General features: G+C 37.0%; 4 protein-coding genes across 5 annotated transcripts in view; 2 read left to right on the top strand and 2 right to left on the bottom strand.

Moving 5' to 3' along the window:
* LOC146463660 (ankyrin repeat domain-containing protein 13C-B-like) overlaps positions 1-3,743 on the bottom strand; it is a 17,660-nt gene extending 13,917 nt beyond the window's left edge. For both annotated transcript variants that reach the window (XR_014856810.1, XM_085084067.1), the window contains exons 1-2: positions 3,584-3,743; positions 1,359-1,400 (exon numbers count right to left, since the gene is read on the bottom strand). Coding sequence is in view for 1 of the 2 variants with exons in the window: in XM_085084067.1 (XP_084940193.1) it covers positions 1,359-1,400; positions 3,584-3,743 (202 nt within the window). In the remaining variant the exon portion in view is untranslated. The remainder of the gene's footprint in view (positions 1-1,358; positions 1,401-3,583) is intronic.
* Positions 3,744-5,285, top strand: LOC146463659 (calmodulin-lysine N-methyltransferase-like). Its single transcript, XM_085084074.1, has one exon. The coding sequence runs from the start codon at positions 3,750-3,752 to the stop codon at positions 4,650-4,652; it is 903 nt and encodes a 300-aa protein (XP_084940200.1). The 5' UTR covers positions 3,744-3,749; the 3' UTR covers positions 4,653-5,285.
* Positions 5,286-5,428: 143 nt separating this feature from the next.
* Positions 5,429-15,029, bottom strand: LOC146463658 (RNA 3'-terminal phosphate cyclase-like). The gene is made up of 11 exons (XM_085084068.1): positions 14,875-15,029; positions 13,841-13,958; positions 11,438-11,564; positions 9,857-9,980; positions 9,142-9,200; positions 8,620-8,761; positions 7,532-7,656; positions 7,319-7,377; positions 6,813-6,907; positions 5,990-6,094; positions 5,429-5,584 (listed from the first exon to the last, which is right to left on the bottom strand). Exons 1-11 carry the CDS (start codon positions 14,935-14,937, stop codon positions 5,498-5,500), a joined length of 1,104 nt encoding a protein of 367 aa, XP_084940194.1. The 5' UTR covers positions 14,938-15,029; the 3' UTR covers positions 5,429-5,497.
* A 60-nt stretch (positions 15,030-15,089) lies between these two features.
* LOC146463657 (uncharacterized) lies at positions 15,090-23,393 on the top strand. Its single transcript, XM_085084071.1, has 2 exons — positions 15,090-15,812; positions 22,958-23,393. Exons 1-2 carry the CDS (start codon positions 15,234-15,236, stop codon positions 23,378-23,380), a joined length of 1,002 nt encoding a protein of 333 aa, XP_084940197.1. The 5' UTR covers positions 15,090-15,233; the 3' UTR covers positions 23,381-23,393.
* The last annotated feature ends 81 nt before the right edge of the window (positions 23,394-23,474 follow it).

Below are 23,474 nucleotides of genomic sequence, written 5' to 3'. Positions count from 1 at the left end.
GATTGTTTTGGCCGCGCGCTGATGGAGACACTTTCCGGCGCTAAATTCGAACCTTTCAGGGATCATAATTGCGGATTGAGAAGGTTTTGTTCAGTAAAACCCACATATTCAGACCGAGAAATTCATAAACTAACAAACCGTGACAAAAATTTTTTTACTTCATAGGCACTTTAAGGATGGTACCCCCTAATAATAATACCATATTTTTATGCAGTTTATAACTATGTGAGAAAAGTAGATCTTAGCAAGGGCTATTGAAATCTAAAAAGAAAATTGGATAACCATGTATTTTTCATAGTACCCTGCGAGAAGAGGTCCTTCGATCTTCCTAGATAAGTCGGGAAGAACTGATCTAGGAAGATCTGTCGGGAAAGAAGCACTGATGTGCGTGACGTAGAATATTAACTTGGAAATTTGATGAACAATGTCACGAAATAGTAACACGAGCAATACTTTAAAATTAGTGAGCAAAGCAGATTGCACAATTGTACTCCGGGAAAGTCCGAAGTTAATACACTGCATGACAATGATGTAACTGCACGCGTAGACCCGCGTGGTACTAAGCTAAATAAGGAAGAGAAATGCGTGTGATTGTGAAATTGAAATTAAATTTAGTAGCATTACAATAGTGTAGGCTTGGGATTATACTGTGCTCGTGATTGTAGTAAAAATACTTGTTGCGCAAATGGAACCTAGAAAATCTTAGTACAATTGTAATGTAAGATCAGATCGATTAAGAACGAATTGTGAACGGAACTGTGCATCGCGAATATTGTAGATTGGATCAGAGATTGTCAGATTGTGAATGTTAAATAAATCTTCAGAAAAGGAAAGAATTACAGTCCTCTTCAGTTTGTGAACCGGCAAGTGCGGAGTTCATGAAAGATTCCGCGACAAGATCGAAGGGCCTCTGCTCGCAGGGTAATTTCATAGATAACTACGTTTAAAATTCTATGAACCAATCAAGATAGTTTATGGTTCACACCTTGTCATCTAGGCATTCCCAGGTTTTGAAGTTATACAATTTTGTACAAACTGGAGTTACACATCTCAATCCCTTGTTAGTTTCTGGTTCAATTAGTGTTCTTGCACCCCACAGATTATGTTGCAAGAGATAGTATGTAAGTACAATTAGTGAAAAGGCAACAAAAATTAAAGGGCTGAGTGGAAGGAAATACTGAATATTTGTTCTGACTCAGGAAAATTTCATACCCTGGTTTGAACATGTCAACTGGCACAACAGATGCAACATCAACACTGCATTTCAGACAGCTCAAGAAACTGAACCAGAGTACAGCTTTATTAAGCTTAAAATGGGGAGAATCTCCCCTGGGTTTCAATGGTACAGTAAAGCTCACCTTTGTGCCCTAAAAGAACTGCTAAATGAAGAGGTGTATTTCCTGAAAGAAAAAGAAAACCAAGATAATAATGAAAAAATGTTTTTTAAGGTTTTTATTAACATTTACAAAGTAAACCAAAACAAAACAAAGGAAAACCTTTTGTGGTACCACAGCATTTCCCTGCATAACTACATGCAATGAACAATAATGCTAAAGAACAATATTAGACAGATATGGGTGGAAAGGTCAAAACTGAAGAAGTTCAATCGCATTAATTTGTATTTGTATTTTTTATTTACTCCACAAGATCGTATTACATAAGGTTACAGTGCGTAAGAAAGGAGTGGAGAAGGGCATAATATAGTTAGCTAATCACGGTATGCCCTTTAAAATTACGATACAAATATATATTGTTAAGATAGAAAAAAAAAAAAAAGAAAAAGGAAACCTAATTGAACCTTAATACTGTACAAGAGTCCATCATGGGGCAAGAGATTTAGTAACAAAAGAAAGCAAGTTGCAACTCTTCACAGCTATTGTTAATTTGATACGTGACTGTACATATTGTACCCTTTGTACCCATTATATAGTCCATCTAACTTATCAAGCTGAAGGATTTTTCTTCAAATCCACATTTACAATATGTTTATTTTTCCTTGAAATTTCCACAAAATGATCCATGAAATAGTCAAGATTTTAAAAATTAAACTTTCAAAATTTTGTTGAAGAATGTCAGAAAAAAAGTTGACAGATCTAGGTTGTATGGGTCAGAAATGCAGAAGTTCAATCTCAATAGCATGGTACAAGGGTTCATTGCAGGACAAGAGATTTTAATAACAAAATGAAAGCAAGTTGCAACTCTTCATGACTGCTGTTAATTTGAGCAGATTGAATCTCACTGAAAGAACATGATATCTGCAGCTCAAATGAGAACAGACCTTTCAAGTCTTGTCCATTCTTGTTGACTCATGCCTTGTGTGTGACCTTGGCTTGACACTGCACATTGAACCCTTGTCACACCAGACATCTTGAATTCTTTCAGGAAACATTGCTCCAATGTTTGTTTGGAATAAAAAGCTATGATTATGGGCAAGATTTCAATTTTTAGCTCAAAACAAAGCAGTCGAAGCCGCAGATAAAACATTGGGCAATGTTTCCTGAAGGAATCCATAGCCACATGAATCTGAGCTAAAACAATAAAGAGTGAATTGAAATGTGACATGGGTCGGTTATGCACTGAGCTCTTAAATTGTCTCCCAAGTATTTTGAATTTTTTTCTCAGTTAATCGGGGTTAATGCATCTTTTTCTGAAACGTTTCGGTCCAGAGAAATCTTCAAGAATTCATTCTAAGCCGGACATTACAAAGAGGAGTTTGAATGTTCATTTCATTCTCAGAAATACTGGTCATTGGTGACGTAGACTATCAAACTTGATAAAAATTTAGAAACGTCTTTCCGTCAGATACTGGTCATTGTAATTTATTACCAGTTGTCTGAGCCTCCCATTTTCTTGAACAAACTTTGTTTTGCTTGAGTGTTCAAGGGCCTATTGTATTTCACTTTTAATTAATCTTACTTCTACTTCCACAACAAATTGGCAGTTTCTGTCTTAACCGAATGACTTGGTTGGTTGATAAAAATCAAAATACATTATTGATGATTTTTTTCGATTCCACTCACGATGAAAACCATTACACAAGTCCCACAATATTTTGATTCTGGTACTTAAACTTCTTGTATATTGATAAATAAATTATGTACCACAAATTACAAACGAATATTTTTTCTGCATTGTAATTTAGGGAAATGGCCTTCAAGGGAAAGAGTAATGCTTTTAAGATTAGGGCTCTCAAGATAAGATAACAAAGTTCAACGCAATATCTCAATTTCAGACAATTAAAAATGCGTGCTGGTGAAATCAGCAAATTTGTTTCCAAGTGACTTCTGGTTGTTTCGCTGTCGTCACCCAAAGTTCAATACCTTGTCATCGATTTTCGGGAATAAATCAAAATGTAACCACGCCACGAATTCTGCCATAATAGCAGTAAGAATATATGTGTTAGAGAAAATCCACCTGCTTGAGGATCAAACTAAAGAATACCTTTAAAATCCGCGATGAAAATCTCGCATAAGAAACATCGACCGGTTGTTAGATAAGTTATGCCGGCCGGTGATGGGTGGGAAAGAAAACAAACTGTCGGGTGTCTTTAAAACACGATCGCCACATATAGGATAATTCTTACCATGATCATCTTTTTCTGTTATGTCACAAGTACGCAAACATCCTGAAACCTTGCGCAAATTGCCCTCAAAAACCGCTCTATGGAGAGGAAAACGATCACACAAGGAATCCATCTTGTTTGCTGCGTGACCCGATGACGTCAGACCTATCCCATGAAACATTGAAGAATGGGCCTAATGGCGGACAGCTTGCAACAACAGAAAGCTCGAGAAAGATGGAAGATTTTAGCCTCAGTTATAAAGAAAAAAGCACTTGACAAGGAGGGTAGTAAGATATCTGTACGAAGATTTTCAGGTTTCAACTTGTTTTCAAGAAAACTATACAAAAGTGAAGGTGATTATGACTGGCTGGAGTATCACCTGGGAGACGAAATTGTGGAAACTGACAGTTCCGTTGCTAAACCGTTGCTTATAAAGCAGCGATCGAGACAAGTCATTCTAGAAGACCTCACTGGCTTTGACAACACTGGTAACGTGTGCTTATGGCCATCGGAAGAAGTATTAACATATTATCTTCTTAAAAACAAAGATCAGTTGATCATGAAGGGAAAATCAGTGTGTGAGCTTGGAGCGGGAATGACCGGTCTAGCTGGAATATTCTTAGCTTCTTTCGCAGATCCCTCCATGGTTTTACTAACAGACGGCAACAAAGACTGTGTAGAGAATATGGAAGCCATCATTCATCAAAATAAACCATTGTTTGGTTCAACTGTTGTCACATCTCAGTGTTTGATCTGGAATGAACAAGCTAATCTTTCTGATTTGGAATCCAAGTTTGATTTCATAATCAGTGCTGATAGTTTGTTTTTCACTCAGTGCCACTCTGGGTTGCTTCACGTCATGGATATGCTCCTCAAAGATTCTGGTTCGGCCATCTTGATGGCACCACGCAGAAGAAACACGCTTGAATTTTTCTGCAGCAAGGCTTGGTCTCGGTTTAGTGTTGTAATGTATGAAAACTATGATTCTTTGATGTGGTCAAGACATCAGTTGGCAAAAGATGATGATCCTCTGTATGATGAAGACATCCATTATCCAGTTTTAGTGTTACTTTCTAAAAACAGGGAATGACCTCTTGTCATACTTGTGAAACTATTTCTCACTCCAGAAACTTCGAGAAGACTGTGGGATCATTTGGGTAGAAGGATGGATATCGCACCAATGAATAAGTTCATTTTTTTTTGTATTTTCTTGGGGGAATGCAGCTCTTCTTAAATAGCTTTAACCTAAAAATAATATTTCCTATTCAACTGACTTCTGAGAAATTCACTTATACATTGGTGGAATTTCCATCCATCTCCCGAAATGATCCCATAATCCCTCACTAGTCCCAGTCTCCCCTTAGTTTCTGGATTGGGGAATTCAAGAACACAGTTCTTACAGGGTCCACATAACAGTACAGGAGGCAAATATAATGGCATTCCAGAAAAATTAATATCCATCTCAAAATTCCAGTTTAGCTTCATACTATGTCTTTCTGTTAAAAGGTTTTACGTTTGACACCCCCTTTCCTAATGAATTTCCTTTGACCTTCCATTAGGTGGGTTTGGGTATTTTCTGGAACTTATGATATGGTTCTAGAAGAGTATTGAGGAACAAGTGGTTATCCTGGAAACAAAAGTGAGCACCCTAACATGGGCAGTAGCCTGCACCGCGGACAGAATCAACCACCGGTAATTACTGTCTGAGAATTGGCACCCAAACCCTTGTTCTAGACCCCCAGTGAAGGAAATGAAATACTGAAAGTCACTTCCTGGTACACCGGAGACGGTATTTACTGGTGCTTGATTCTGTCTGCAGTGCAGGCTATATGGGAAACATTATGCTAAAAAAAAGAACCGCAATAATTCTTTTTCAGAAGTTTATTTCTATTTATTCAAATTATTATTTACAAGCAATTTTGAAAACAAAATCATTTATAGACCTGGGTTTTGTAACCCTATTCCATCACACTCAATAATGCATCCTTTTTCTTCTGAAATCTGGTGAACATTAATCTTTGCCTGACAGAAGAAGAGAAAACAAAAACTTAGTTAATAAATCAATGTATAAAACTAATAATGTTTGTTCACTGCAGTAATGTACTGCTCTTTATTAGCGGTATTCCCGGTTGCAACATTTAAAGTTCAAAACAGTTGACAGAACTTCCACCGTTGTTGTAAGTAACTTTTTGGAAAACTTAATGGACTTGAAACTTGAAACTTAACAGTGGACACTCATTTTCGCTTCGTTAATGTAAGTAGACATTTCTCCTATGTGGAGTTTGAATATGGCTCCCAGGGTTTCCACTACTGAGAAGACAGTATAACAATAGTTTGCAATTATATAATATTATAGTACTGCTACAGGACTGTCATTAAGCTTCATGGAAAGCAGCTCTGCAGGTGTGTCTCTGTTGATAGTCTCACCTTCATGACTTTTTCCGCCACATGAATTGCTGTTTGAGTGTGCATAGTTAGTGGCCCACATCTGAGTGATGAGTGTCCCTTGGCCAGTGCCATAAAAATGATCAGCTGAAGAGAACAACAAACATTAGCGTGATGATCAATCTAAGAATGAAAGCCTGCTAATAAAGTTTTAAATGATCACTAAATGAGAAATATGCTTATTTGAAATAGTAGTAAAGAGGCTGTTGTTATAGATTCGTGTAACTTGCATGTGGAATTGTTATATTCTGCAGAATAGGTTCTGTAGTCAACGCTTTACATCCCAACAGTGGCTATATATACTTTCTCCTTACGATATAGCGAGCTGTTCTGATAATATTGATGAGGGTTATGGAAATAAATGGCTACATATACTTTCCACAAGCAATCAACTACTAATTTACTATTGATTTGTTTGGCATTAAATGAAAAATTTGATGTTGATGAGCATTTTACCAAGCTCATGCATGGCAACTACATTCTTTGGGAGCAATTTTGAGAGTTCTCAGCCTAAACTGTAACTATGTGATGAACCACAGGTTTCCCAAGCTCCTGGTGTGAAAATACTGTCTTGTTGTGCAATAGTGTAGGTGTCTGGAAACTTAACAAATGTATTTATATTAAGATTTAAAACAGGAGAAAATAGGATAAAAAATGCTGCACACTACTTCAGTGTTGGATTTCTTGTGGATGCACCATGTATTTGACAGTTTCCAAGTAATTCCAATGAGTTTATTTTGACTTTTGTCCTCATCAGAAATCACTCTGAAAAAGCATGAACTCATTCATTGTATGTACTGCCCACCTGATCCTGTAGATGTTCATCAACACAGCTGTCATGTTCAAGACTATTTGTCAGCTCATCAACTGCATTCCTGGCTACTTCTTCAGCTGGGACACCTAAAGTGAACAAACAAAACTGGTGAAAATTAAATGTACTGTAAAGTTCTGTCTCCAAAGATTGCTAAAAATGGTGCTTGATTGCAAATTAATGTTACTATCAAGAATTATTGGAAAAATTTGAGCACTCACGAAAGTAAAGCTGAGTAGCTTCCACTTGAATGGTCACACTTAAGAATGTCATCCACAGACTCAAAATGTGGATATTATCCCATTACAGAACTTGTGGTTTGACATCCTTGGAGACCCAGAGGCAGATGGTTTACAAGAATGAATGAGCATTTGTTCTTGTAAACTAACCAGTTTTGACTTCCTCCTGACCCAACGATCTGCCCCTAGGTCTCCCAGGATAGTGGTTTGACTAATGGAGGGAAGGAGTACAATTTAAACTCTGATGATGTTTTACCTTACCTTTCCTCCCAACTGCTGAACCAGCCAATCTACATCCAGTTGATGATTCTGCCATCACCCTGAAGATTTGAATGGAATTAATCTGGATGTAGCTGTCATGTCTATTTTAAGTCCTTAGTCTCACTCAATGGAAAATAATATTAAGCGATAAAAGATGAGATGTTAATTATTTATAACTTAATAATTCATTCATAAATTAAGAAATTGAGTTACATTATGCCAGTTCCAGTTCCATGTACTTTGCCTGCTGGTTCTTGAACTGGTTCTATGTTAATATCAACATCAGGGTATTTCTTCTTTAGAATCCTATCTGCTTCTCTGGCCATTGTTTGAGCTATCTGTTGGGAAAGTGTTAACATGTTTATAACAATCCAGGGTATTTTTCCTGGCCTGCCTTTTAATGTTATTACAGAGAACAGGCCGCTCTTGTTCAAAGAGCAGATAACTTTATCCAGCGTATAAGTTGCTATCCGGCAGATAAATTGTATTGGTTTTATCCACAGGAGAGAAATTTATTCACTGGATAGAGTTATTCGCTCTTTGAACAACTGGGGCCAGTTTAATAATTTGGACAAAACACCACAGCTGGTCAACTTGACCCAATGTAAAACTTAGACCGTCTGCGATCTGACCTGTTACGAGTGGCTACTTTGCAGTGTGGTGTGTAAGGTGTAGTTTTTAGCATGTCAGACCCTTAACAGACTTTCGGTAAGAAAATGAGAGGGTTGCTGGTTCAGAAACTTCACTCCATGTTGTCTCTACTGCCATGGAGTATAATGGGTATGAGCAACATACTGGCCAGAATAACCCTGTAATGGACTAGCACCTCACCCACGGGGAGTACTAATATTTATTACTCCCATTCAATTCATGCTGGGCTTCCTGTGATGGACTAGGGGGGAGTAGTAATACTCCTAGTCATTTCATGCTGGGTATCCTGTGATGGACTACCATCCCATCTAGGAGGAGTAGTAATACTCCTAGTCACTGCATGCTGGGTATCCTTTGATGGACTTGTCTAGCATCTTATATCCAAGGCAGAGTAGTAATCCTCCTCATTGCTTCATACTGGCATGGGTATAGTGTTCGGGACTAGCACCCCATCCAGGAGGAAGTACTGTAGTAACACTCCTGGTTGTTTCATGCTTTGGAAACTCCACAAAGCTGTGGTGGTAAGGTCCACTTAGGCCTCGGTGATGTGTGACTTTAACATACTTTCCTAAAGTGATAGCCTGGGCTTCTCATTTTGGATGTCCACTTATTGCAGAAGCTTCAACTCTATAAATTATATTTACACACACCTTAAATGGGAGAACACCAGCAACAAAAGCACGTCCAGTTATTCTTGCTAATGCTCCTCTTTCCAGCAACTGTAATGGTCGCAGCTGTTTGACTGGATTCACTTTTACATGAATCTCACCTCCGCCTTTTGGATAATAGCCTCTTGGGGATAAACAAGATAACAAAAAGGCACTTTCAAGATGACATACTCAGGTTTGATGTTTTAGGCTGCTGAACATGACTGTGTAACTATTGTGGTTCAGTTCTCTACACTGTACCTTAACACAGAAGTATTTTCTATGAGAGCAATATTTTTTAAAGTGAAATATTTTTGTTTTTTGTACAGGTACTATGAAACTTTGCTTCAAAAACAAGGCTAGAAATGGTTATTAAAATGAAACATGGTCCAAAAAGACATTTTCTAAGAAGCAAATAATTATTGTAGACATTATTTTGGATATGACTGCAGACTTCTTCCAAATTACTTCTTCAGGTTATTATTAATAGTTCAAGCAGAAATAAATTGTTATTTTATAATTTACCTTCTAACAATGTCACAGTCAAACTCAACACCCAGTTTTTTTATAATTGGCTTTAAGACCTAAAGAGAAGTGTCAAAATTAATTTAATTAGTGGCAAATATAAACTACAATAATAATAATTATAATTATAATATTAATAATAATAACAATAATAATAATAATAATAATAATAATATTATTATTATTATTATAATTATTATTATTAATTATTATTATCCTATGAATTTTGTATTTCTTTTTTTGGTTCTTCTATCATCATGCTTGGGCAAGTGACAAATGAACACTGTTTACAAAGCGTCAAACAGTAGTGTAACCATTATTGATTTCCATACTTTCATGAAATAAATTATTAAATGAGATTTCATGGAAATCTACCAAAAGCCCATTTGTTGTCCAAAATTTCCTGGCAGCTGAATCCTTGATTTCTCATAAACTGCAAAACTGTAGCATTTTCTTTTGAAAATTATCCACAGAGGGAGATGCAAAGCGCTGCAAAGTAAACTAAAGGTCATCCTGTTTCACAATCATAAAAGGGGTGGGACCAACAAATGGACTGATAGCGGCAGCCATCGACACATATATTAGCTGATGTCTGGTCCCATTTCTCAGCAAAATAATAAAAAATGGACATGTCTGTTGCCCATTTGTCCAGATCATCATCATCATCATCATCATCATCATCATCATCATCATCATCATCATCATCATCACTTACATCTGTCATGTATTCTATAGGTGGTGCCATTTCTGCGTTTGTCCCACCCTTGAGAATCAGCTTTGTTGCCGCAGGAGCAAACAGCAGACAAGGTAGAGCCAACTGCATTAGTAGACAGACACTCCTACAAAATTAAAAATACTCTCACTGATACTCTGATCACTGACTAGAAACCTACATTTCCTCTATTTAGCCACTCCATCTATCAAAATTTGATAGAGAGAAAGGGGGGTTTAAAATACTATTCTCCATATACCTCTCACCTAATTAGCCCCTTCCCCTAATTAGCAATCTCCCTCCATTTAACCTTCTCCCCCATCAAGCCCCCTTTCTAGTGTCACTGGGTGTATTTTCTAGTATATTAATGTCCCTTCCGGATCGATCTCCTAAGCCACCTCCTTTTAGTAAGCTTGAGCTCTGTCAAAAGGCTAAGTAAACTCTTTCTCTTAAGGACGGTGCCTACTAATACCGAAGTATTTTGTGCGGTTTATGACTATGCGGGAAAAGCAGATCTTAGCAAGACCTATTGGAATTCAAAAAGAAAATTGGGGGTAACCACGCATTTTTCAGAGAAAATTAAGCAGCAATATCTCTAAAAAACGCTACAATATAAAGCAATGTATGAGATTTTTTCCTAAATTGCACCTTAATTATTTCTGAAAAATGCATGGTTACCCCCAATTTTCTTTTGAGATACCAAGAGCATTTGGTAAGTTCTGCTTTCTCTGCATAGATTTAAACCGCGCAAAAATATCCCTGTATTAGTAGGCACCGCCCATAGGAAACCCGAGTATCTCGAGTTGCGCAGAACGTATGCGCAGTAACAATAGTAGGCACCGTCCTTACTGTCAGCTTTTCAATCTTTATGGTGGCCAATTTAATTCATCACACCAAATATGGTATTGATAAATTAAATGGTTAATTATGGTCCCATCAACCTAGCTGGCCTTAAGTTAGCTTCCACAAGTCTCCTGTAGCTTAGTGGTAGAGCATCCAAACTAGTAATCGGAAGGTATTCAAGGTTCAACTCCTGATAGGAGCACTTGGATTTCCCTTTTTCCGAGTATGCCTGTGAACTCACTGAATAATACATCATTCTCAAATATGGTATTTGTTTTCACTCCCAATCTGATGTAGCCTTGAGGGTTTATTAAAGGGGAAGTATCATGCAAATTTGTTGTCATTTCAAAACACAAAAATATATGTCTGTCAGCAGAAATAATGAAGTATAAACTATATATATCACCCCAGTGCAATAAAACTGTTGATTACCAACAGTGCCTCAGTGGCCAGAGACAGAGTAGGCCAGTATGGATTGAAACTTGAAAATGTTCTAAAGGCTAATGTTTTCAAGTTCTTGCATTTTTGTTTCTAAAATGCGCTAGAACAGATCACAAGTTGTTCCTTTTAAGAATTGAGTTGATTTCTTCCCTCTCGTCATTCTAGAATTATTTGGCAGCTTATTGAAGGTCTTATTTCATCATTTTTAACAAAAGATATCAAAAACCCCATGATACTTTCCCTTTAAGGACTGCAAACTGGCATTAATAATAATAAAATTGCATTTATCACTCTCTTTACCCAGCTGTTTGAGTATCTGCAGTAAATGTCCCAGAGTCAATACTTGTAGGGTGGAGGGTTATCGATGTAGAGCCAACTTTGTCTCCATCAAGTCTTCCAGCAGTAATGTCTCTAATCAGCTGCAATCCTGAAATATCGATAAATGTATTGTCAATGAATTATCAAATTCTCTAGTAAATTAATTACTCTACATTATCCCCACCCCATGAAGTTGGGTGAGGAGGGAGGGGAAGAGGGAACCTGTAAGTAATTTTGGAAGTAGTGTGCTGCCTTGTTCTAGCAGGGGTTGGGAGGGACAGGGGTTGGGGGTTTAGAAAAGGAGCCCCTGGGGTAGGGGGTGTGGTAAAAAAGGGCAAGAATAAGATTTTGAATATCATAGGAGGAAGAAGAAACCTCAGTGAGAAAATGTTGCAGTATTGTTACATTAATAATTTTCTTTTAAGTTAGAAAAAGTGCAATGTGTGGTTCCAGAAAATATCCATACCCCCCCCCCCCCCCACGGAAGACCATTGGAAATTCCGAGGGGGAGGGGGGGTTAAAGGGCAGTAATTTCCGAGAGGTAGGGGGGTTTCGTGGGGAACTAGTTTTCCAAAGGGTCACGAACCATGTACAAAACATTGAAAGCAACACACGATCGATCTGAAGCACAAAAACAAATTTACGTGCGTTGTTTTGAAACAAAAGCAGTGAAAACGATGAATCATTCTGGAAAAAGTCATGTTGGTAGAAGTGTTGTCTGGTTAATCCTTCTGATAAGCGAAAGTAACGGCGGCGTGACAGGTTTTTTTTCTTTGAAGTTCGACTTCGCGGCGCGATCAATCAGCCTCATATCATGCCGAGCATGGCTGTGACTTCACAATCGTTTGAAAATTGAGGTTTGAAATAAATAAAAGCCCTCTTTACTTGTATTGTAGCATCAAATGAGTGGGATTAAAAGGTTTCTGAACAAAGCGACTATTTTGATGAGCATGGCCTTTCGCATTTCCACAGGTTAGTTTGCGGTTGAAATCTATTTCTGACACGCCGAAATGTACAACGGGCCTGCAGGCGCGCTTATTTATTCATTTCTCACGGAAAATAATTTTTCTGCGGCCACAAATCGTGTAATTTCTTCAATGCAATCTTTCACAAAAAAGATTTCTGGAAGAAAGAGAAAAGATTCTGCAGAGATCTTTCCATCCAGTGAATATTGATGTACATTGCAGTCACTGAATGAAATGCACAACTTTTTCGATGTATGCAAATTTTGTTCAAGATTGAATCCCATGGGACGTGAAACAGCGACGTTTATTTGATAAAAACGTGACATAAAACGTCAAAAACACAAACTTTTTTCTTTCTCGAATTCATTTCATTCACGAACTCGTTGCAGAGATAACTATTTGTATTAAGTGCCGAGACGCAATTGCCACGGCCGGACTAATTAATTTTGAAGTTTAGAAGGGAGAACCTTTTGAAACTTTTCTCAAGGGCGGCTTATAATATTAATTCTTGTGCATGCAGCCAGTTTTCGACTGGGTTTTCAAAGTTCTTCAAATTCTACTTGGTAAATAAAAAACCCAGCATCGTATATTCAATGTGCAACTTATATTCATAGCGGTTTCTTCGCGGTATTTAATAAGCAAACGTTTTTCTGCAGAGGTCATTACGAAAATGGAATTTGCAAGGCCGTCGTAATTTTAGGTGAAAAAGAAAAGTTGTAACGTGATAGAGATAATTTCTTAAGCGCTCGAGAAAGTTATAGACGTAAACTACGCAACAACAAAGAATACGACCGAGTTTTTTGACGAAAAAAAAACTGACCATTTTAGAGTTCTATCCAATTTTTCCGGATATAGTTAAGCAAAAGGATAAACAAGTAAAATAGCGCAGTGTTGTAAATAGCTGAACTAGACTTGTCGACGTTACTTCAATAATAAAAAAATTGATCGTAATAGTGTGAGTAGTCAATTTTCTTAGTCTAAATGGATTTTGAACTTCCGAGGGTTTCATGGAAGAGGGTTCTAAAAACCGGGAAATTCCGGAGGGGTGGGGGGGTCATCATAAACCCTCTGGAACGGAAATTCCGAGGGGGTGGGGGGGGGGTTGAAATAAAAATGTCTTCCGTGGGAGGGGTATGGATATTTTCTGGAACCACACAATGAGGATGGAGGTCTATAGAAAGTGGTCGGAACCAGAGTAGACTGGTACGAGTAAAGGATTGTGGGATTGTTAGGATAGACCGGTGGACACAGCGCCTACGAATAAGTGCATTTTCTGCATTTTCTTGTGGTAGCATAGCTCTTTTTAAATATTTTTCACCAAAATGAGTATTTTCTATACAACTGACTGCAGAGAAATGCACTTATTCATTGGCACAATTTTGATTCATCTACATACCCAAACTATCCTATAATCCCTAACCTGTCATGTGCTGGGGTCGGAGTCCAGGTTTTGATCTTCCAGCTCTGATGTTTTGAACACAAACTGAAGAATTTAATAAGCAAGCAAAGCTTACTGCATTTCTGAGGATTTGCCCACCCTAGGAGACAATAACATTATTATGGAAGATTGTAAATTCAGCAGCTTGAATTGGTTAAATTCAATCAAGTTCTTTATCTGTGGCACTATTAAACAGGCTGTAATGTCTAAAAAACCTTCACTTGCATAATGAGCAGCAATTCCTTTAAAGAAATAAAATCGAAGATAAAATAAACTAGGTAGCAATACATTTAAGGTATTTTTTTGAGAATGGGACCATAGAACATGCAATAATGTCAAGACCACAATGCAGTTATTTCATAAGTCAAATGGCACAGGCATTAAATTAATGTAAGCTCCCTTTAACAAATCGACGGCAGTTTTCTATGTTCTATACTCTTATATAGACCATAAAATGATGTCAAAAAATGTTCAAAACTCAAGTGGAACCACGAGCTGCATGCGAGTGGTTTCACTGCCAAGTTTTGGACATTTTATGGCATCATTTTATGGTCTATAAGAGTATCGACCATAGAAAACTGCCATTGATTTGTGTTTTACAATAACATGGAAAAAGTACGAGCGGAATTGACTATTTTTTTCGTTGAGAAAGCGCGCGCGTTACATCTGACGTCATTTTTATTGTCTGTACTCTTATAGACAATAGCTACGAGCCGATCAGCGTGCAGAAATTTGGACAGTTATTGTAAAATAAATATTGGAATCATATTTTTTCAGTTGTGAAAAGGCCCCACAAGCCATTGTGTCTAAATAAAAGGGGCGATGTAGCAGCTTTCATAAGGTTTAACGTGATTGGCTTGCAACCCTTAAAAAAAAAACAGAACAATACCCCCAACCCTAAAAACAATACTAGCAGCTCTTTTTAATACACTGCTGCACTGCTGAATAAACGTTGTAGTAAGCTTATGTTTGGAGAACGAGTAGTTTCCTGTACTTCATGAGTAAATACAACTTACCCCCTCCATTATGCTACCATCGATAATGATAGTTTCGTTTAAGTTGTTTTCGCTTGACGCCATTTCGTATATTAAGAAATGGAGAGAGACACAGAGCTGATTAAATTTTATATGAAGCGCTCCTTTATGCAAAAAAAGCCAGGCGTTCCTTGAAAACCGAGAGCGAACTGGTAAAGAAAAATATTATGCAACCGCGCCTTTCTTCGAAAAACAAAAAATGAATGACAAGACATTGATACCCAAACAAGACGTCTTTATGTTAAAATACATGGCGGAAACACGGGCGGATTCCTTGCCGTGGTTATAGTCATACCTCTTGCAAAATTCGTTTTAAAAACTGATGAAATTCCAAGAGGAGGATGTCTTGTACACAAGAGAGCGTGCTTTTGATAGAGGTGAACCGAAGTTTCGGTTTTAGCAGACATTCTTTGCTTGCCGAAGCAGTTCTTGCATCGCCTCTGGTGCAGTCTACAATGGGTAATTTGATGAAGATTTACTGTGTGGCCAGGAGCATTTCATCTTTTCGACTTGCAGAGGAAGCTACAAGATATGTCGTGGGGCAGTTGCGTCGTGGAAATCAAATGCTCCCGTTGGATTGTGAAGTGCAGTTTGAAAGCATAAAACCAATTGCAAAGGAAAATCTTCATGATCACTTGGAGATAAATACAGATAAACTGTTTGATTATGGGAGAAAACTAGTTGCTGAACTAATTGAACAAAATGCCCCAGAAAGTCTTCAAGATAGCGAACTCATGAAGGTTTTGAAATCAACCTTAGGTGTAACTGATTGTGAAAGGTGTTCTGATGCGAGTGCCTCTTGGAATGGCAAAGATAGCATTTCCAATGCTTTCTGGCATGTTGCAGAAGAAAGATGGAGGGAGACGACTGAAAAGCTTCTCCTTTATAAACCAGAAAATGTGTTTCACAGTGCAGTAGAGGTAAGATTTTTAATATTTACGGTGCCTTTCAATAACATGGACTCCAAACTTCAAACCCAGCTAATGATTTGTGTGTTTTTACTGCCATCAATCATAATTACGGCGACGACTGACTGGCCTCAAAAATACAGAAACCAACAAAGTGGATCGAAATCCACCAATTAAAGTGCACAAACATTACTTTTTGATCCAATTGAGCCAAGCATTTTTGTTTTCTAAGAGGTCTGCTGCATTGATGAACGGCAATGAAAAGCACAATGGTTGAATTTTTAACTTCATAGTCCACATGTTATTGAAAGGCACGGTAAAATAAAACAGTGATTTTATTAATTTGATTGTACATTATGCATTAGTCTTTGCAAACACTGTCCTTCTCCCCAATGTGTCAACAAATATGTTCATCAAATGCAGGGTTTGAAAATAGCGCTCGTCCACTCGCCAATGCGAGTGTCAAGCCCGTCGGGCGAGTAGAAATCGCAGGTTACTTGCCCAGTTTGGTGAGTATAATTTTCATCTTCAGGAAAATAAAACTGTAACTGAAAGTTTTTGACAAAATCTAATCTAAGTTACGTAAGTACTTTTTCGCATTCTGAAAGCTTTAGAAACCTGGCACATACACGCAAACTTTCTGCTTTGTAAATAAAGAAATGGCTCCTGTTCAAGTAATAATTACATGAAGTACCCACTAGTAGTCATGATACTGCTGGTCATAAACAAAGCACAATGCTGAGAAGAAAATCTGATGGCGATAGAAATGGACTGAATTATGAACTGGCGACTGCTTAGTGCGGGCGACTCTCCTGGTCTAGTGTTTTCCCTCGCATGTTTTCGATTCGGAGGGCGAGTCTGCAAATGCCCCACTAATGCATGGGTGAGGGGGAGGGTGTTGGGAGATGGGTAGGGTGACAATAAGGGGTATAGAATGGTAAATCCAAGATTTTGTGAGAGTGCAAGACCAATGTTTTAAAATTAAAGACCGAGACTTCATTGTTTCCATAATTTTCAAGCCTGAGACATTACCTTAAAAAAAAAAAAAAGACTGAGAGCTTGTGGGTGTTTACGAGATGACAAGACTCAAACATTCAAAATTCGAGACTTCAACTTTAATATTAATCTGACACATTTCATGGGACTGTCAGTCTTGCTTTTTTCCGCGAAGTCATCTCAGAATCTCAATGTTTTTGGGCTTGTAGTAAAAACGCTTAAATCTTGTCATTTCTGCAAAGTCTTCAATTTATCATTGAGCGATACAGAAAGGTCTATTGAAAACTATGAGTCTCGAAAATATTAACCAAATCTCAAATTCTCGCAAGTTTAATAATTTTTGTGACCATTCACTCCCCTTAACATACTCACACAAATGCAAATAATGCCTTCAGGAACGAGATGCTTTTATTCAAAATTGATGGTTAATAAAACAAATGTTTATTAAATGTTTATTAGACACAACATTTATGCTTCTTTTGTTTCATGTTTTCTGAACAATTTTAGCAAACAATACATTGTTTTGAAAGGTGTTTAAGAACTTGGTGAACAGAAATGTTCTTGATGGACAAAAAAATTACAAATGGCCTATTGTGCTTGTAAGAGAATTTGCAGCACAATTTTTGTATGATTATGTGGCTAAAAAAACATCCAGTAATACGGAAAAACATGACATGTTATTAACAGATGTGATACATGTTGCTAGACATATGGTCAAACATGTGTTGATGATCATTCATTTACTCAATCCAATTACACAGACATAAACATCCTGTGACTTAATGAACTTGAACTTCATTTATAACACCTTAAAATGATCATCAGTACAACTTAAAAGTAACATGATTTGTATGAATAACCATAGTACAACTTACAAGGAACATGATTTGTTTGAATAACAATAATAATTGTTTGACAAGTACAACACATTGTTATGAAGACTTGATGAAACAAGCCATGTTGCCAGACACATGACTGAACATGTGTTGATGTAGGAGACAAATGTGACTTGCACATTTAAACTAATACATGTTGCTAATCATATGATAAAATGCATCATGAAATATACATGACAGGATACACATCACTGGACAACTGATCAAACATAAGCCTTGGGATGCAGTGGAATGGAACTTGAGTTTTGCATGTTTGATTCATCAGGTGCCAAACATACTACACTTGACGTACAGTAAGTCACAAGAAATGTGACACCATGCACATTTTAAAACAATTTGTGAAAAATAATATGACACTGATACTGTGTAGCACAATAAATTGACATGACATAATTTATTCATGTATGACAGCAATGTGAATTTTACATGTTTTAATCATATGACTCATACATTGCTAAACATATGACATGAAATATGGGAAATGTTAATGGTATGCTTGGCACCTCATAAAATGTTCTTTTTGTTGAGAAGAGCTTATTGCTTAATCACCTAAAGTATATCATTCAGCACCCACTTAAATGTAAGTGGTTTACTTTTTGTAAATGGCTTGAATGGATGTTTTGAATAATTGCCACTCTTTGTGATGTGAGAGAATGAAGGTGTTATAAAAAATCAATGATTGTGTGACTGCTGAGGCTATAATATAAGACTATATTTTGACAAGTGAAAATAGAAATTATGAGGAATGTGGATAGAGCCCAAGTTATCAATAAGATCAGCCAACGAAAATTCTTGGAGTATTTATTTGACTGTAAAGATCTTGATTTATGTATATTTCTTTTTCTTTTTCTTTTTGTTGAGGGAGTTTTCGCATAGGGATAACCTCTAAACTTCCTTTTCTAGAAGTACTTTTCTTCTTAGTTTTTTTTATTTGTATAATTATATAGTCTGCTTCTGGAATAAATAAAGTATGTATGTATGTATGTATGTATGTATGTATGTATGTATGTATGTATGTAGGTAGGTAGGTAGGTAGGTAGGTAGGTAGGTACAGTAGGTAGGTAGGTAGGTAGGTAGGTAGGTAGGTAGGTAGGTATGTATGTATGTACATGTTTTTGGGAGGCTACAGACTAGTTAAAAGCAGTAAGTTTTGGCAACAGATATTGTCTTGGCTATTTTTAACTCAGACAACATAAATATTATGTTAAAGAGCAATGAAAGTGCAAGAGGTTGTACCCTCTAAATGGCAGACAGACATTGTTTTATAATAAATTTGTAGCATAGGCAAGTCATGCACTGTCTCCGAGTAAATTCTGCAAGAGTGGCAAGTCAGAGCAAGGGTGTTAGCAGGCTTCTCATGGAGAGGCACAAATTGAAGTAGCTGGGTATGAATTAAAACACAACTTGAACTTGCAGTGCTTCTTGTTCAGCTTCAGTTAACATAAAACATAACATGATTAAGTCAAGTGCCTGATCCTGTGATGAGGACACCAGAAAAGGCACATGTAGAAATTGTGATGTCCATGCTGTGAAATTATATGCAATTTAAACTTAACAGCGAAAAAATAAAAAATAATGTCAAGCTGTTAATTGGGGTGCCCAAGGCAACAAGGAAATGACTTGTAATGGGATCCACATGACCTTACTAACACATGCACATGACCTCAACCCAAAAGAAAACAAAATGTTTAGGATTTTATTCCTTAATTTGTCAAGCCATTCTACCCCTGTCGATCTTCAAACTTTAGCTCAGTAATGTGTTTATTATTATAAACAGATAGATAAGGGAATTAGTTTATAACAAAAGAAACTGTGATACTACATCACTGGGGGAGTATAAAGGAATTTGGTTGATGGCATACATGTAGTTTGGCCACTGTAAAGAGATTCAAGAGCTGACATTTCAAACTTTAGCCTGATATGCTGTGATGAAGGGCTAATTAAAAGCTCGTCAATGAAACCTTTTTGGCTCTCAAATTTCTTTACAGTGGCTAAATTACCTTATCCAATATTTATTATTAATTGTTTATTAAGCATCTGAGTTTGGAACAAAATGTTCGTAAAAATAAAATTTTAGATTGATAATATTTAATGGTTTTAATTGATCAACTGAAATAGACAATACTAGTCTTTCTTTTTGTGATGGATTCTAGCTTTTAAGTCAGAAGTTGAAACACTTAAAAAGTGTGTCAGCATTCGGAAACTTGAGCTTCTGAGTACCTTGTCATGGTAACTGTGTTTTAATTATGCTGTACATGTTTATTGTTGCTTCTTGCATTCGTAGATGAAAAAATTATATTGCTGAGCAGTCCTTGAAATACTGCAGTACAATTGCCTGCCCAACATGTATTTTTTTTTCTAGCTTTGTTGAATTATGAGCTCTTGTCAGAATGAAATTTCTTATAAATTATGTTAATGAGTACGTGTAACATGTAGGCATTGTGTGACAAAATATGCAAGACTTGTAAAATAATGTTTACCTTGAAAATGCAAATATAAAAAGGATACGCATCATTTGATTCAGGTTTTAAGTAACCAATGAGGATGATTCATAACATATCAGAATACAAACAATCATATGATTGAACATGTATGTAGCACATGGAAGTCAGGTTTAGTTAATCCTTGCTTGTGAAAAAATGTATATAAAAGATGCATTTCCATTTCAATTGCTTGATCGTGTATTATTGCTTGTCACAACATGTCAATGTGTTTGGCAGGTTGTAGTGAAGTTACTGTGTGTCCAAAAAATACATTCTCTGACACAATAATCTACATTGTGTCCAAAGCATTCTCTGGGAAAGTAACTTCCTTTATAACTAACATGCCAAAGGTCAGTGAAATTTTATGAAGTGTTAATTTTGAAATTGAACGTATTCTGTTTATTTGCATGTTATGTGTTGTATAAATTATGTTTGAGTCTGTGGATGAAATCCTAAAGTGTGATCAGCCTCTCAGAGCAGTACTTTCCTGTGGTGCTGTTTATTATGCTGCACAAGGTGGCTCTAACTTCTGAGTCTGAATGAAACCCTGAAGTGTGGCCATTCAAATAAAAACTATTGAGCAGTGCTTTCTTGTGATATTTATTTCACCTGTAATTACATGCATTTATCAGGGGCACCCAACAGATCGTTTCGGTAAATTATCTGTTCGGAAGGCCCTTCATCCCCTACAATATTTTTCTGAAAGGAATTTTCACCTCGAACTTTCGTGATATGGGAAATTTTCGGATTGATAAGAATGTCGTTTTGGGTGCCGAAAAAAGGTCAGCTAAGATTTTCGGAAAGGAAATAAGACCTAAGGTTTTCAGGAAATGGACAAACATGCCCTAGTAATTTCGAAAAGACTCAGGTTGCCCTAGAATGACCGAACAGATAAAAATATTATAGCGTGGCCTAAAATGAACCTACAGAGCTTTAAAGGCGCTCCAGATAGCCTCAAATAGCATTTCAAAGGATCTGAGAGAAAACTGTTGTTGGGTGCCCCTGATTTATGAACAAGCTATGCTGTTAGCTCAGTAGATAGGCACTAGTGTAGAAATAAAATAATGATGTTGGGAATGCTGTTTTACCCTTTGCGTGGTGGCAAATTCTCTCAAGTTTGCAGTCTGAGGATGAGTTAATACTGTGTGACAGTTCAAGTGCAAGCTTTAAATATTACTGCATGCACGGCACATTCTCACAAGGTTGTTATTAATAATTTATTATACACTTGATGGCTCTAACATTTGAGTCTCTACATGACATCCGTATGTGTGACCATTCCCACGAAAACTGACTGCACAGTAGTACACTTTAGCAGCAGCATTTACAATCCCCCTATTGTTGTGTGATTTCACGTGTGAGTCATCATGTAACTGGAGTATTATATTATATAACAGCCTGGCAACTTGTTATATAACTTCAGAACATGTGACAAAAATGTTGCAGGCTGAACAAGTACTGTTACTGACCAGTGACAAGAAAAGATATTTGCATGGGATTTCAATAATATTATTAGGTTCAGTGAATCTATGAAATTATTAGATTGTGAAGGAAATATGTAAGTTATAATTATTATAAAATATGCAAATTTTGTGAAAAGGAATTTGCATATTTTGGCATGTCTCTGAGAAAGTTTTAATATATTTTGAGAAATAATTATCTCTGCTTTTCACCATCAGTAACAGCAACAACAACAACATTTCAGATTTCAATAACCAAATTTGGACTATTCAAGGAAAGTTACCATTGCGTGGTATGACATATATCATTGTGACAGAAGAAAATTTAAAAATGTGTCAATTGAGATGATTTGTTATCAGAGCCTATTTGTTATCATAAGCCCAGAGCTTATGCATCAGTCAACAGTGCCTACCCCACCCCCACCCCCTCCTCCACTAGCTGACCCCTGGGCATTAGCAGTTTTTGAAAAAAATGTAAACTGGCAAATGCCCCACAGTGGGGACAAACTAGCCGGTCAAATGCCCCACAGTGCAGTTAAAAAGGACATTGATTTTGAAATTCTTCATTTCTGGGCTTATCTCTATTCTAATGAAAGCTTATTTACGCCAAACTAGTCTTGGGCCGGATAAGTCTCATTTCCCTGTATTGTGCTGGCAGTGATCGTTCGTTCTGTGGATCTTCCATCTCATTCATGTCCTCCCTAGATTTAGTTATTCAAGTTTTTGTTGTCTTTGCTAATGAACTTATCTTTAAAACAAAGTGACAGTGCTGTTAGATGAAAATCAGGAGTCCATCAAATGCTTAGGGGTAGCCTAAAGGCCTGTTTAAATGGTTTCAACATTTGCTTAACATGCGTCCAACACAGTTGTTGAAGGTTGTTCAACATTGTTGAAAGCGTAAAAAAATGTTGAAATCTTGTTGAAAGTGTGTTGAATCAAATTTAAATTGGTTTAAACTTTCATTTATCATCAATTCAACATTTTCTTCAAATGTTCTTGAAAGTGTTGAATGGCGTTGAAACCTCTTGAACACTCTGTTGATTAAACATTTGCCCAACATCTGTTCAACTTTTGTTAAACAAATGTTGGGCAAATGTTGAAACTGTTGAAATTGGGCCTTAACGCCCAGCCCCACTGCAGGGGGGGGGGGGGGGGGGCACTGCTGGTTACTGCTGGAATTGACTGATGCAAATTATATAATTTGGAATTCTACCATTGTCCTTTTGAAAAAAGGTTTATTAATGAGATTCACAGTGTATCTCTGAAAATCACTCAGCCATTTATCAGATCTCATAATAATTATTACTATTTACCCTTTTCAGCTGGTACAAGAAAGAATTAAGGGTGCGGTGGCGAACAGTTCTCTGGCTTCACAAATACGAGAAGCTGGAGATTATCTCTACGCAAGAACAAAGTTTCTGAAAAGTGAAGCTGAAATTCTGTCGCAGGTGCTCTGTGAGAGAAGAGACCACACCCTCGCTAATGTGACAGAGTTTTGGAAAACGTATTGTGAGAATCACACCACGCTTGAAACACTGTACAGCTTAGTTGATGATTTTGTTCTTAGTCATGTCGACTGTGAAGGGCTGGAGTTGTTTTCAGAGTATTTTTGGACTCTAAAGCCAAAGTTTGATGAAGTGGACCTTTTGGAAGCAGACTATCCGCAAGTTGATGATGATGGCTTTCATTTCATCGTTGAGGAGCGAGTGCCAAGGAGATCTATACTCTTTGTTGGTTCAAGATAAACTGTGCGCAGTGGTACTTCTGAAAAATGACAACCAAAATTGGACTTATCAGTTGCCCATTCTGAAGTTCGAATGGATACTAAGGACAACTTTT

This window comes from Pavona decussata, unplaced genomic scaffold (genome assembly GCF_977016875.1).
Source record: "Pavona decussata unplaced genomic scaffold, jaPavDecu1.1 SCAFFOLD_175, whole genome shotgun sequence".
Lineage (NCBI taxonomy): Eukaryota > Metazoa > Cnidaria > Anthozoa > Scleractinia > Agariciidae > Pavona > Pavona decussata.
This window is presented reverse-complemented; position numbering and strand designations above follow the sequence as displayed.